General features: G+C 46.5%; 1 protein-coding gene across 2 annotated transcripts; it reads left to right on the top strand.

The window, feature by feature from the left end:
• The first annotated feature begins 10,306 nt into the window (after positions 1–10,306).
• Positions 10,307–15,397, top strand: gla (galactosidase, alpha). 2 transcript variants are annotated; one of them, XM_028960344.1, is made up of 7 exons: positions 10,307–10,540; positions 11,892–12,066; positions 13,141–13,318; positions 13,403–13,494; positions 13,577–13,738; positions 13,817–14,014; positions 15,091–15,397. In XM_028960344.1, exons 1-7 carry the CDS (start codon positions 10,380–10,382, stop codon positions 15,361–15,363), a joined length of 1,239 nt encoding a protein of 412 aa, XP_028816177.1. In that variant the 5' UTR covers positions 10,307–10,379; the 3' UTR covers positions 15,364–15,397. The 2 variants fall into 2 exon arrangements, with proteins under 2 accessions (XP_028816177.1, XP_028816178.1); XM_028960345.1 differs by having other exon boundaries at positions 15,095–15,278.
• The last annotated feature ends 102 nt before the right edge of the window (positions 15,398–15,499 follow it).

Below are 15,499 nucleotides of genomic sequence, written 5' to 3'. Positions count from 1 at the left end.
TTTCCATGAGCCACGCGGCATCTTCTTGTCCTTGTATGATCCCAATTAGCGACCATTGATGTGTCTTCATTGTGGCGATACTGGACGCAGTGGAAGAGGCGTCCTGTCCGTGGACACAAGGACAAATTGGATTTTTAATGGGAAGTCAGGAGGTGTTTTATGGGCTAATGAGTTTGAAATAAATAAATAAACAAACAAACAAACAAACTCACACAAGTGAGTTCACACCTGCGGCCTGGACACAATGTCCCTCATAAACGTCTGAGGCGCAACTAATCAAGCGTCCACGTATACTGTAACTTGCGTCACGTGAGGACGCACAGCATCGCTCGCCTACTGACTTTAAACCAAAACTCACATCGGTGACGTAAACCCCGCCCACTCTGAGTGTGTGACAAGTCCAATGTCCTGTAATTACCGCTGGGCACACAAACAGAGGCGCCCACCGAGTAACGGTGACAAGTTACTGACGAGCAAGCGTGAACAAAGAAAGATGCGTGTACACACACACACACACACACACACACATACACCCTGAAACGTGAGTTGACAGCACGCTGCCTGGACAAGTTTAGGGTGCTTCAACGAGAGCGAAATGCGTCGGGTTGACAGATTCTCTTAAGCCCTCCACGCTTGCCTCCGTATTTCGGAAGGCAATAGGCAGATGTCAGAATGATTGGCTATTCCATTTCGAAAAAGCCATTCAGGAGGATGAGAAGGGTTCGCGCTTTTCTTCCCAGGTCTTGTTTTTCCGAGAAGGCAGGAAAATCGAGGATCACTGGATGCACATATATATGGAAACTTGAGGTAGCACTCGAAAATGGGACATTTTTCAAATTTTGTATGAAAGAACCACTTTTGTTGGCTTTTAAGAGGCTTTTCCAAATCTGAAATCCATGCAGGGTGTACATTAAATAGCCAAAGTACATCCTGCATCATCTCCTTCACGCCAGAGCTGCTTCTGTGCAGACGCACTTGAGCCGTCCCCTCACCACCCACCCTAGCAGCTCACAGCTCTTCTCGACAAGATCTCCCCATCATTGCAGTGTGAGAAGCTCTAAGGTGGGCCACAAGACCTTTAAAGGGTCTATCGATGAGCTAAAGCCACCACTTCTTCATAGTTTTGAAATAATGAAGGATTCCTCCCCGATACCCAGGCAGGGTCACACCACAAAGACGGGGTAGAATGAGCTGGACTTTCTCCTTGTCTCGTCTTTAGGATTTACAGATGTCCACGTGCGGACCTTCAATAACGCAGGGAAGGACGGGAATGTATTTATGAGGTACGTGCAGGTCAGCAATGTCCACAGCCTGTCCTTGGTCTTGCCCGTGGGAATGATCAGCAGGTTCTCCTCACTTCCTGCATGTAGACTGTCAATGGAGCCCCAGAGAGAAGTCATGCTAATCCCACACAAAGAATCCTGGGTCTCTTAGCGATGGCGAGCAGAATCAATAACGATGCAGAATGTTTCACCATCGCCCAAGGTTGTGTGTCCATAAAATATGTATTCACCCACAAGAGAAAGAAGCATACTGAAACACGGCAGTATTTTTAAATCACTTCTGCATAGCAACCTGCACATAACCACTCATGTGAGGTTTATTTCACTCGTATATACACACACACACACACACACACACACACATATACAGTACAGGCCAAAAGTTTGGACACACCTTCTCATTCAACATGTTCTCTTTATCTTCATGACCATTTACGTTGGTAGATTCTCACTGAAGGCATCAAAACTATGAATGAACACATGTGGAGTTCTGTACTTAACAAAAAAAGGTGAAATAAGTGAAAACATGTTTTACATTCTAGTTTCTTTGCTCTGGTTACTGCTTTGCACACTCTTGGCATTCTCTCGATGAGCTTCAAGAGGTCGTCACCTGAAATGCTTCTCCAACAGTCTTGAAGGAGTTCCCAGAGGTGTTTAGCACGTGTTGGGGTCCAGCTCACCCCAAACCATCTGGATTGGGTTCAGGTCCGGTGACTGTGGAGACCAGGTCTCCACTTTACATAAGTACAAGTACATAACTCCACATGTGTTCATTCATAGTTTTCACTGAAGGCATCAAAACCTTTGTTATGTACTCAAGTGGAGACCTGGCCTCCACAGTCACCGGAAATAACTGAATGTGAAATAACTGAAAACATGTTTTCTATTCTAGTTTCTTCCAAATAGCCGCCATTTGCTCTGATTACTGCTTACTGATTACTGCTATATATATCATCATGTATATATCATATATATCATTCATCAGAAACCATAATCACTGTTATCTGCAGTTAATGGATGAAGTACACATGATTCGTACCCGAGTTTAGAACTGAAAACTCAGTTCGCAGCACAGCAGTTCATATGATAAAAACATATATTCAGGTTGTTCAAGAGGCGTTTGTAGAGGCTGCAGGTGAACTCTGTCTATAAAATAAAACCGAGGTCACGGATGGAGATGCCGTTATCTCGGAGCACAGATACATGGCACCGCGAGGGACTGGCAGATGGCACTGACACATGTGACGGTTTCTATCCAGTTTTGATGAATGTGGCACAGCTTTGTGTGGTTTTTTTTGGAGTTATGAGTAACAAAGAGGAGCTGCTGACCATTTTACAATTAAAGAAGATATTTTCCACACGTTCATGGAATTTGAGCCAGTGTCCCCTCAGTAGGCTCATTTCCATCAGAACTGGTGCCACTCCAGCGATGGTTCACTGTTCACATTATGAGGCAAACCCGTGTTTTCCATTTGGTGCCAGTATCGATGTGGATGGCATTGTTTCTGCAGTAGTAGCACTATTCTACTTGGATAGCTCTGCTGGTGAGGAGGAGATCATCACGCTGCAAAATGACATTGAAACGAATCCAGGGACACATGGCAGTCCTGGAACCAACTGCTGGACCAGACATGTCCTGAAGGAAAACAATACACGTTTATTTACCATCGACCAAATCCTGGAGGAAAACTACACACACACACACACACACACACACACACAAGAGGAGATAAATATACACCAGCACTAGGACCACAATGACCACACTAAATCTCCTCTCTCTGTCCTCCTCTGGCTCGAAACGGTCCAGACTGATGGCCGGAGTAGCCCTAAAATACTCCCATCTGCCGACTTGGTTAGTGGGCGGCGCCTTCAATCCCAAGACTCCACCCCTCCAACAGCCTACAAGGGAAACACCAACCACACTACGGCCCAAAGCCTTGAACTTGACCGCGAGTCAAAGCACAGATCCATAATAACAACTGACATTATAAAGTAAAGAGATGTCAGAAAAAAGAAAAATAAAATGTGACGGAGGTGACATGCAGGCGCGTTTTTACAGTTCACGGGTGCTGAGTGACCCCCGTTGACCATGAAGTTCCTCACATTGTTCAGTACTCTTAAATGTTAAATATTTAGGAGTTGTTCATAACTGTATGATCTTACAGTGAAAAGATGCCTAAAGTTTCACCTCGTGGTGGCTGTTAGTATATTATCTTCATTAAATTGATCAATTATAATAATATAAAATATAATAATTCATCTACTGAACAGTGACAGTGTTAAGTACTGCTATATAAGGTAAACACTGCGGATATGAATATTCATTCATAATTTACAAAAGTAATAAAATGTAATATGTAGTAATTGAAGGAGTTATATGATGTTTTATATATATTTATACATATTTAGCTATATATATATTTATAACTATTATATTTTAGATTGTGTCATTTGGTTTATAGTTGCATCGTCTTGCAACCCTTTTTTGCTTCTCAGCCCAGCAGTGTTTGTGAGCAGATCTCTGGTTCTCAGTGGGACCTGTAATGAAAGGTGGAGTGAGTAGAGGTGGGGTGTTGGAACAGCTCCTGCACAGAAACCTTCAACTCCGATTGCACTCCAGCAGAAGCCCATCTTCCAAAAATGAAGTCAAATGCTGAGTTCTCAACAGATTATGGAGATTAGCGTGTTCAAACCACTCCGGCTAATGAACGCTGGGGAGGGAGGTGTTTCTACACAGAATCTCACCATGAGAAATCCTCTGGGGCGCCAGATTAGACAGAAGCCAACCATCGCCTCTAAATTCAGATCACTCACAAGAACCCTCCTGCATTCATCTCCCCTCCTGAAAAGTAAAACTAATGCAATATTAAAAACTGTCCTGCTTGGACTCGCATTTCCAGCCGCTTCTCTGCTTTTGCTGTCTCTCCGTCTCCCTGAAAAGCAGCCTGAGGGAAGCAGACCCCGAGACTCAGACAGAGAGAAGGGAGAGAAGCCTCGCTCTCTCTAGCCTTCATCCGTCTCCTTTCTCGGAGCACCGAGGCTTTGCTTTGTTGTCTGGGCAAACAGGGTGTCGTTCCTCCTCCTCTTTGTTCTCGTTCTCTGTGCCACATCACTGCTTCGGCATCCAGGAGACGTGCAGGGTGGAGAGGACGTGTGTCTGCCGCTTTGGCGTGGCTGGTGTTAGGGGGACGAGGGGGAAATGATTATTTCCACCTGGCGAAAGGTACGAGACTTGGACCTCTGGGATGAAGACCAGAGACCACACAGCGGTTGTCTGATTCATCAAACTTACGTCTTATTTTATTACGGAACTGCCTACTGAATGCACAGCTGGATCAGAATGGGTTGAGCAACTTGAGGAACATTTTCTCACTGTTCCTAGCACCAAATGTCCAGCTTTGACTGACAAGATGGACAGTGTAGGTTGTGTTTTCATGCAGGTCACACCAGCGAAACCAGCTGCAGGGAGCAGAGATGAAATAAGAGAAGACCACCTCGACTTCAGATGCATCTGTAAAGCTGAAAAAGTTTTATTATGCATGACACCAATTTTTTTCCAGAAATAAATACACATGAACATCAAAGGACCAGCTTTCTAGTGACCACTCAGCCACACTTTTCTGCTCATTTATGATGATGAAAACCTGCAACGTTTTTGTATTTTATTGTTAAAAAGCCCTTAATCACGGCTGGTTTACCTGGTAATTCACAGCTAGTTTAGTTTACCTGGTAACATTGCAACAACGTACTGGAGTGGACTGAGTCCCAGAACAACTCTCAGCCAATCAGAATGGCCGGGTACACATTTAAATATGAGATAAAATATACATTATACAAAATATACACATCGTGCCGCTCGGATCAAACTTACATGAATTTTTAATGGAGAAGCGATGGGTCGGTGAACCAAACAGAAAACATTTCATCCTCCCCACTTTCTTTATCTCGTGCTCTTGATTTCCCCGTGTCTCTGTCTGAATTCCCATTCCGCCCTCATTTCAAAAAAAAAAAGAAGGAAAAGATTTCTGTTCATCTGGTTTTATTTTCCCCAGACACATCTCCCCCTCTGTTGCTCCTTCTCCACAGCTGGCTATAAAAGTACAATTTCAATACTCTGGCCTTTCGCTTCCTCTAAACAACAAAAAAAGGTCATTTTCTCCATACGGAATAAAGAAGGTGGAGGAAGCCACGGACCGGGTTTTAAGGGAGGCCGCTTCCTCACTGTCGTGTTTCATCACCAGGACCATGGTTACCGTACAGCTCCTTCCAACACATAATCAATGCGCAAAGTGCGAGTAATTAGAGGGTGACAGAGTGAGATGGGCCACGGGTTAATTTCGAAATAAAGAATTCCGTGGGACCAGTCCGAAGCCAGTCGATCGGCGAGCAGCGTCGCTGGATTCCGAGGCACGGAAAGGAGGTCGCGTTGCTCTCCCGCTGAAATTAGGTAATGAGCTCTCTGCTAAAGTGGTGCTTAACTGCAAAAAGATGGCCGCGCGAGGAGCGAAAAAGCAATCTTACAAGCATTGACCCGCTGTTCCTCCAGACTTCATTTCGCCGGGTCATGATTAGCCAAATAACGCTCTTTTTTTTTAGTATTTTTTCCCCCGTCGGGGGGGGGGGGTGTGCACGGTAGAACAGTAACACTGATGCAGTGCAGGCCTTGTTGCCACGGCAACCGGTTCCTACCACGGAACGAGGAGGTAATAATTCGGCGAGGAGTGGGGGGACAGCTGGACCCACGAGGGCCACGGGTGTGATTCGAGCCGCCAAGTGCCATCCAGCAGCTCCTCCCCGAATCCCAACGCCGTCGCCCGCAGCATCGCACCTCCCTCGCGGGATTCCCGCCATAAATGCGGCATAATCTCTCTTTATCACCGCTCCGATGTGGGCGACTCCGTTTTGTTCCGCAGCTAAATCCGGAGGGGAAGGTACTAAATGCGGGTCCGAAACGTCCAGGACCAGGTCTTACTTCACCTCACTGCAACATCTGACGCGTGGAGTCAAAAGTGAAAATCATACGGATGACATTTTGGGTCAATTGAGACCACATGTCAACTGAAAGCTCGTCTCTTTGTACAAAATAAAGTTATTAAATAAAAACCTAAATGACTGAATGCAAAGGCACTTGGAAAATGGTTCAAATGCAGTAAACGCCATGATGCATGTGTTTTATTATTATTAAATCAACACACAAAGTTGGCAAAATGTCCTTATTCTCACATGGCTGTCAGAAACTGTCACACGTACAGGATAAATTGTCCTTTTTATACTTTAACTGCCTGCAGGGTGTCTGAAGGTGTAAAATGGCTGGATGGGGTGAGTTCCGCTGCAGTTGGTGATGTAAATATGCACAGTATAGACCGGTAAACCTGCCAACGGCCTCTTATATGCCCTCCGCCGCCTACATCTGGTGAAGACATTAAATGTGAGCTCGACCTGAAGCCGCTAGACTTTTCAACTTGCTCGGCACCCCCGGCGACCGCATGAAGGACGTAAAATCCACTTTAATTAGACACGTGCTGCCATCTCTGGACAGCAAGTAGGAAGGTGAGAAAGACCCAGCCGGGCACAAAGCTAATAAAAGGAGATGGTTGGAGAGGCCGCTGTTCCAAACGCATTAAATCATCATTTCAGGAGCATTGGCTGCGGGTAACAACTATGAGACTGAACCGAATGATGAAAGTTTGCAAGCTCAAATCATGTTTTTTAAAAATTCTTGTGCAGGTTAAAAAGCATAACTTTCTTGCATTTGAAATGGTTTTTCTATGGGATTATTTGGAGGACTACGATAGTCAATAAATTAGAAATAAAGCCTATGATTGAATCAACCAAGGAAGAGAAAACATTATTCTGCAACAGTCTCCTATACCAAGAGGATCTGAATGCATTGCATTAAAAAGAATCTGAGAATGATTTCATGTGATTCTACAAAAAGAAACACAGCCTACTTTCTGCGACAGGGCCAACGGTGAAGGACCTGGGGATTTCATACTGTCAGGAGAGGCTTAGTTCAAGATACCCAGACGTTCGCCTCGGTTAATGCATCCATCTTGTCTCTTTGAATGGGAAACCCTCCAAACGTTGGCAAAGGGGAGCAGAGCAATATGCAAACCAGGATGCACAGCTATTCTAATCCAATTTTGCCTGCGTCAGGCGATTTTCAGGGCTGCATGCACGCCACTCAAGTGTAGCACAGATAATGAATTGTTCTCCATTCTCCGTCTCTACAGCGTTCTGACAAATTTCGCACACAGACGTGTCTGCATGAATGGGCCTGGAATATAAAAAGACAATTAAAAAAATAAATAAAAAAAAACACTTTCCTTTCCTGATGCATCACACCGCCAGCCTCGGCGATCCGTTAGAAATATACTCACTCCAGTCCGGACGTTGTTCATGCTGTAAATGAGTGGCTGCATGGCTGGATATTTCTGTTAATGATGGGATGTCTGATGAATGCCATTAATGTAAATATCTGCATACACGTGCATATGAGAACTGCCAGACGATAAAAATGGACAAATTCACACAAGCTGAGCATCTGGTGCATCAGCACAAGTGGGAAGTTATTTCCTCGTCAATGTCTATCTCTATTTACTATAGTAATCACTTCAATTTTCATAGAAAACAAGGACATTTTGAAATGAGCCTATACTTTTGAACACGTGTGTTTTGTGCTCTTGTATTCTTGCAATCGTGACTCGTGTTTCACATGCCTGTCAGCTCAAGAAAATAACTGATAAAGCAAGTTTCTTTGCATATTCCAGTGCATTACATACAAAACTAAGGCACATTCACCAAGCCAAGCAGCCAAGCATGCAGATGAGGATGCAGATGTTTCCTGTTAAAAGCGAAACTCAAAGACGACCTTACTGGGAGGGTGGAAGTTCAGAACACATTTATAACGGTATGATTTAGCGAACCACTTCCACAATATGCATTAAAGGGGCTTATCGAATTATGGCAGGACCACGGGATCGCTGCGTGTCCTCAAAGCTACATCAGGAGAGGCACCATGCGTAATCATAGCTCAAATGAAGGTCATTTTTGCATGCTCCGTGACGTTTTAAAGGACTACAAGCTGAATCACGTATTGATTGAACTATTAAAATCGATTTTCTCGAAATGTACCGCGGCTCTTTCAACTCGGCCTTTTGGAATATCCACCAAGGAAGCTGCTTGGAGATCATTGTAAATAACATTTACCCACAATCGAAAGCAAACCATTATTGGAAAGCAGATAAAACCGTAATAAAGTACATAAAGTCCATATTTGACAGCCCGCCTGCATTTTAAACTTAGACTCCGAGGTCTGGAGCCCTTCAGGAACCATTAACTGTTTGGTGCCTACTGGGCCTAACTGGGATGAACCGGAGAGATATCAACAGATTGACATAAGCTCTCGACATACGCGACATTTTCCCCATGCCAGTGGAGAATGGGACCCGGAGCGGAAACTGCGAGGTTCCCACCCGCGCAGCCCATCTGTCTCGTGTCACCAAAGACGGGCATCCAGTCCGGAATCTGGAGGATCCATCATCGGCTAAAGCGAGATCCCGTTACGACTGGGGATGCAAATCTGTAACCAAGTCACTTGACTGGTCCATTCATCAAGGGGGCTGGGCCAAATTGAAATCTGACATTTAGACATGAGGCACCTTCACACATGCTTTGATAGGAGCCACGGCGGGTGACAAATTGTTTGTATCAAGCCTGTCCCTTACTGGAAGTCTCAGATAATGTTTAGGTTGAAACATGCACCCTTGACATTTGAGTAAATGTCAGGGTTTGTGTTCATTAACACCAGCTTTTCAGGACATGGTGGTGCAGACATCGTAGCAGTGCACTTTTATTGTTTGTTTTATAAAATGTAATTGTTTGTATTATAAAATCACCTGCAACACCGTTCATATCAAATATGGTTTAATATCATATAAATATTGACAATGTGGTGTCAGCGTTTGGGGACATTTCTGGATTTTGAAGTTTGAATTGAAAAATGGAAGTAACTAATGGACCCACAGTAACTTAACTGGGGATTTCTCTCTAAAGGGTCACGTAGATGAACGTTCAGATGTCAGATAATAAAGGAACAGAGTTGACATGGTTATCTGGCCTGGTCACAGGAATAAGATCTTCCTGATGATCAGTTTGACAGTGCTATTTTTTTTTGGTGGTCAAATTTCGGATATTTTGAAAATGTGACTTTGTGAGATTATTTAACATTAAAATGAGTTCCCTTAGCCATCCTGGTCATTCTGCTTTGCTGTTCAGAGAGCGGCAGCTTGGACTTGCAGATCTGGAATTTGTCTCCTTGTGACCTCTATAGGCCGCTCTCCTCCTCATTAGCATTTACATTTATAGCATTCATCAGACTCCCTTATCCAGAGCGACTTACAATCAGTAGTTACAGGGACAGTCCCCCCCCTGGAGACACTCAGGGTTAAGTGTCTTGCTCAGGGACACAATGGTAGTAACCGGGGTTTGCGGGGCAGTTGTGGCCTAGCGGTTAAGGAAACGGCCCCGTAATCAGAAGGTTGCCGGTTTGAATCCCAATCTGCAAAGGTGCCACTGAGGTGCCACTGAGCAAAGCACACACTGCTCCCCGGGCGCCTGTCATGGCTGCCCACTGCTCACTCAGGGTGATGGGTTAAATGCAGAGGACACATTTCACTGTGTGCACCGTGTGCTGTGCTGCTGTGTATCACGTGTGACGATCACTTCACTTTATGAATCTGGGTCTTCTGAGTGTGTTACCCACTAGGCTACTAACACCCAGTCATTTAGCATTTAAAGCTACATCTCACTGCGGGACTGGATCAAAGTGGCTGTAATTCTGCACCAAGACTTGAGATACAGTATCATGGGACGCAGGTGAGTGGCGGAAGTCAGGCCGCGACGTGATTGGCCGGGAGGCGTGGCGTCGAGCTAGGGGCGGGTCCCCGCACGGACGCGGAAGTCAGGGCGCGTCGTGATTGGGCCGGGAGGCGTGACGTCACGCGAGTGGGCGGGTCCCCGGGCGGACGCGGAAGTCGAGCCGCGAGTTTGTCTGGAAGTGTCCGTAGTTCTGGCATCAGCGGAAGGGGCGACATGTCGCAGGCTGTCGCGGTCGCGCTCCTGCTGAGCCTGACCGTCCGTCCGTCGCGGCCGCTGGACAACGGCCTCGCTCTCACCCCGACCATGGGCTGGCTGCACTGGGAACGGTTCATGTGCAACGTCGACTGCGCGCTGGAGCCGGACAACTGCGTCAGGTCGACTTTTTAATTCCCGCTAGTTACCCGGCAGCGAGTCAGGTGACAGAACGAGTCAGGTGACAGAACGAGTCAGGTGACAGGAGTGGCCGCGCTGAACACAGGGCTGCATTAACCAGAAAAGTCGTTGTTAACCCTCATTAAGCTCAAACACTTAGGAGAGGAGTTGAGTTACTTTATGCCACTTGTGCCAGTGGCTCGGGATTAAACCGTAAATAGGAATTATTACTATGTTCATGAGATATATTCCTCGACTCAGAAATCACATTTTCCCCATTTTTGACAGCCGCTGTAACTGAGTTCTACTAAGATGGTTGTAAAAGTCTAGTGACCGAACATGAGCCTCTGCACGGTGTGAAAGTGCAGTGATTGTGATACACTGCAGCACAGCAGTGAAATACACGGTGCACACAGTGAAACGTGTCCTCTGCATTTAACCCATCACCCTTGCTGAGCAGTGGGAACCATGACAGGCGCCTGGGGAGCAGTGTGTGGGGACGGTACGGGGCGGCTTCCTTAACCGCTAGGCCACCTCTGCCCCAAAGTGCAGTGATTGTCATTGTGATGCACAGCAGATGGGGACACCGCCAAATGTGTCCCGTGCAGTGGGCAGCCGTGACCGGGGACGGTACCTTCAACACATCTCTGCTCATTTTGCACGTTTGTCTCGTCTTGTGTGTCCTGTTTGAAATATCCAACATATCCACTTACAAGAATCCTACATGATTTTGGTAGTAGTAGCCTAGTGGGTAACACACTCGTCTATAAACCAGAAGACCCAGGTTCAAATCCCACTTACTACCATTGTGTCCCTGAGCAAGACACTTAACCCTAAGTTGCTCCATGTGTATTGATTGTAAGTCGCTCTGGATAAGGGTGTCTGATAAATGCCGTAAATGTAAATGTTGTCCTGTTCGTCCTGTTCAGATAACCTGTACAGTATTTAGTTTTAGTTTTGTTTATTTTCAGTATTTAGTTTAGTTTAGTATGTGCATACGTATATATTTTTCTTGCTTTTATTATTGCACTATGGGGGGGTCTGTATGAAACATTATTTCAATACATGGTATACTGTGTATACTGTTGTATGGATAATAAACCAAATCTTGAATCTTGAACCAAGGGGATCTCAGTGGCACCTTGGTGGCCACCACTGCCCCAGTGACATTAAACAGACATTTTCTTTACAACATGAACAATGTCTGGATCTGGAATTATCATCAAAAATGGCATAAAAATTGAGGATATTTGTAATTGACCTGAAACATGTTGCACGTTTTCGGGCTTTGGGACGCTCCGGACGGGTGACAGGCCTGGGCGTGTGTGACCGGTGCCCGCTGTACGCTCGCAGGGAGGAGCTGTTCATGCAGATGGCCGACCGGATGGTGGAGGACGGCTGGAAGGATGCCGGCTACGAGTTCGTGTGCATCGACGACTGCTGGCCCGCCCGCCAACGAGACGCACAGGGGCGCCTGCAGGCGGACCCCGCCCGCTTTCCCAGCGGCATCAAGAAACTGGCCAACTACGTGAGTTTGGACGTCTTTTGTGGTTGTGTTGTAATAAAGCTGCAGCAGACTGCCAGAAGGTGTAACCATACTGCCCCCTTCTGGCAATTTTCATCTGTATCGCAAAAAAAACTACAACATTTATTTCTTATAAAGCCCATAATCACATACAGTACATCTCAATGGGCTTTGACAGGCCCTACAGTTGACACCCTGACACTTGACCCTTCTGCACACAAGGAAAAACTCCACACAAAAAAACTCTAGGAGAGAGGGAAAAAAAGAGAGGAAGAAACCTTGGGAAGGAGTGATAGAGAGAGGGACCCCCTTCCAGGGTAGAGTGAGCCTGCAAATGGTGTCAGTGCAGGGTTGGATATGATATAATAATAAGTCCTACAGTTGTAGGGTTGGAGAAGTCCAGGATGTAGTCAGTATCATGGTCTAGATTACATGTCCATAATGATGTTACTGGTCCATTTGAAGATTCCTATAGCTGTAGTTGGTGGTGGTGGCTGTGGTGACCCTCTGGTTTGTTTCATGGTATGTCCTTGTTTAACAGTTGTCAGGAACCAGGATTTATTTGCTGGTCTGATCACTGGGGTCTGCCAGTAGTCTGGACGCTTGATTCTGTGTCTCGGAGAAAAACAAACAAAAGCAGATGGTGGCATTGTACGACCGATACTGAAATATGTGGTTATAGTGGTATATTGGTGCTACAGTGGCCCCGTCCCCTAACTAGGACTGTGTGAAAAAGTGGACATAATAGTGGACACTGTGTCAAAGTGAAGTGAAATGAGTGTCTGGTACTTTAACAGAAGACCAGAGAAAACAGATGTGTTTTCAGTTTGCATTTATACACTGTGTCCCGGACACTGACCGGCAAGCCGTTCCACAGCTGCGGAGCTCTATAGGAGAAGGATCTGCTGCCAGCTGTGACCTTCTGCACCTTTGGTACCAGTAGTGACCCCGCACCCGTTGATCGAAGGGGGCGTGGCGGGTCGTAAAGAACTAAAAGTTCACTCAGGACTAAAAGTTTACCCTTTTATTACCATGTGAACCATCTCCTGATCCTACTAATCATTCCCCTTCTTTCAGGTTCACGCCAAGGGCTTGAAGTTGGGAATTTACTCGGACGTGGGCACGAGGACGTGCGCTGGATACCCTGGCAGCTTGGGCCACTTTGAAACCGACGCCGAGACCTTCGCCGACTGGGGCGTGGACCTGCTGAAATTGGACGGGTGCAACGTGCCCAACTGGACCTTGCTGGCCGAGGGTATGAAACCTCGCTCGGCAGCATTCTTTGCGCCATCGAATGGAAGCCATTTTTCTTTAATTTGCCGCGATGCCTTGTTTCCAGGGTATAAGAACATGTCCAAGGCTTTGAACCAGACTGGAAGGGGTATCGTTTATTCCTGTGAGTGGCCCCTTTACGAGTGGCCCTACACTCAGGTTAGTGGAGAACCGTAACTGTCCCGGTTCTTGCCACTCGTACGTACCGTTCGCAATTTTAGTTTCTCCGTAACCAATGCAGCCCAATTATACGGCCATACGAGACACGTGCAACCAGTGGCGGAACTCTGGCGACGTCTACGACTCGTGGAGCAGCGTGACCGGCATCCTGGACTGGGCAGCATCCCATCAGAAGACCATAACGCCCGCAGCGGGGCCCGGGGGCTGGAACGACCCAGATATGGTACGGACCCCGGACGCCCGTGGCCATGTCTCAATATTTCATTACCAGCGTTTCACGTCCCGCCCGCTTGGCCTCCAGCTGGTCCTCGGGAACTTCGGCCTGAGCTACGATCAGCAGCAGACCCAGATGGCCTTGTGGGCGATGATGGCGGCGCCGCTGATCATGTCCAACGACCTGCGGAACATCTGCCCCAGGTCCAGAGAGCTGCTGCAGAACCCGCACGTCATCGCCGTGAACCAGGACCCGCTGGGCCGACAGGGAGTCCGCGTCGCATCGGTGAAAATACACGCTCAGTCCCACACAAAACTACAGTAAAATCTACTCTGGCTTTTCAGTTAATTCTGGTAGTCTAGCGGGTAACACACTCGCCTATGAACCAGAAGACCCCGGTTCAAACCCCACTTACTACTATCGTGTCCCTGAGCAAGACACTTAACTCTGAGTGTCTCCGTCCCTGTAACTACTGACTGTAAATCGCTCTGGATAAGGGCGTCTGGTAAATGCCGTAAATGTAATTCTACTCAACTTAGTGTCAAAATGAAGTGGAACTTAATATTTATTTATTCACATTATAGGGTGTAATCGTATTACTGGAACGGTTATTCCAAATTTCGTTTAATAATGACTAGTGGTGGGCCGTTATTGGCGTTAACGCGAGACTCTTAGCGGGCGATTTAAAAAAAAAAAAAGTAGCGCCATTAATCTATTCACAAAGTTGGGTTGGGAGCTGGGTCCATACTACGCAAGCTATGATGACTTTCACCTTGATATTTTAGCGCGGATGTATACCTAGCCAAATTGCACTGTAGGGGGCGAGAACGAGTCTTCGAACTGTGAAATTACCGCATCAAACGGGACGTGGTAACATGGATGCAGCTATGAAGTCGCCGGGTTTGCTTCAGGGAAAATGTATTTTTAAGAAGCTTCCCAATGGAAACCTTGACAAGACAAAGGGTGTTTGCACCTTGTGCAAAGCGGAATTAGTTTACTGTAGTTCTTCCAATCTCAAGTACCGCCTAAACGCAGAATTCAAATGAGCCATTTTAATCTAGATTAATACCAAGATTACAGTGAGATTAATGCAGATAAAAAAAAAATAATCTATGCCCACCACTAATAATGACACTCTGATGTGTAACAATATCATTTTTATTATTTAGCTACCGATGAGTAAAAGCAGACCGGCACTACCTATTTCTACATTTATGCCCCATCTTCTGACGCCCCTACTGAACTGGCCACGCAATGCATGCTGGTACAATCCACAACGCGTGGAGGGGAACTAGGTATATTTTACAGTGTAGACACCCACTTTCCAGACGTTTCTGAGCGATTTTGGTCTCTCTTGTCAGGCAGCCGGCTTCGAGCTGTGGGAGAGACCCTTGTCCCGGGACAGGCTGGCCCTGGCGGTGCTGAACAGACAGGAGATCGGGGGTCCCAGGCTCTTCCCGCTGGTCCTGGCCACCCTGCCCAGCTCCAGCTACTGCGACCCGCGGTGCAACGTCACCCAGATCCTGCCCGAGTACCGGGAGCTGGGCGTCCAGGACCTGTTCAGCAAGCTGCTGCTGCAGGTCAACCCGACCGGGACCGCGCTCATCACGCTGACCCCCCTGAAGAAACACTGACGATCGTGCACTGAATGCAGCAATTTGCACCAACAAGCGTTTACATTTTTTTTTTTTTTTTTTTTTTAAATCAAAGACGATGATTTTGTAGAGATGTTCTATTTTCCACAGTGATGAATAAAAAAAGCACACAGAG

Source organism: Denticeps clupeoides, chromosome 18 (assembly GCF_900700375.1).
Source record: "Denticeps clupeoides chromosome 18, fDenClu1.1, whole genome shotgun sequence".
Taxonomy (NCBI): Eukaryota; Metazoa; Chordata; class Actinopteri; order Clupeiformes; family Denticipitidae; genus Denticeps; species Denticeps clupeoides.
This window is presented reverse-complemented; position numbering and strand designations above follow the sequence as displayed.

Excerpts from the sequence above, each read along its gene's own strand:
- gla (XM_028960344.1), top strand. The coding sequence starts at position 10,380 with ATGTCGCAGGCTGTCGCGGTCGCGCTCCTGCTGAGCCTGACCGTCCGT. Across the intron at positions 13,319-13,402 it reads CTGGACCTTGCTGGCCGAGG|GGTATAAGAACATGTCCAAG; the intron begins GTATGAAACCTC and ends CCTTGTTTCCAG. Across the intron at positions 14,015-15,090 it reads AGGGAGTCCGCGTCGCATCG|GCAGCCGGCTTCGAGCTGTG; the intron begins GTGAAAATACAC and ends CTCTCTTGTCAG.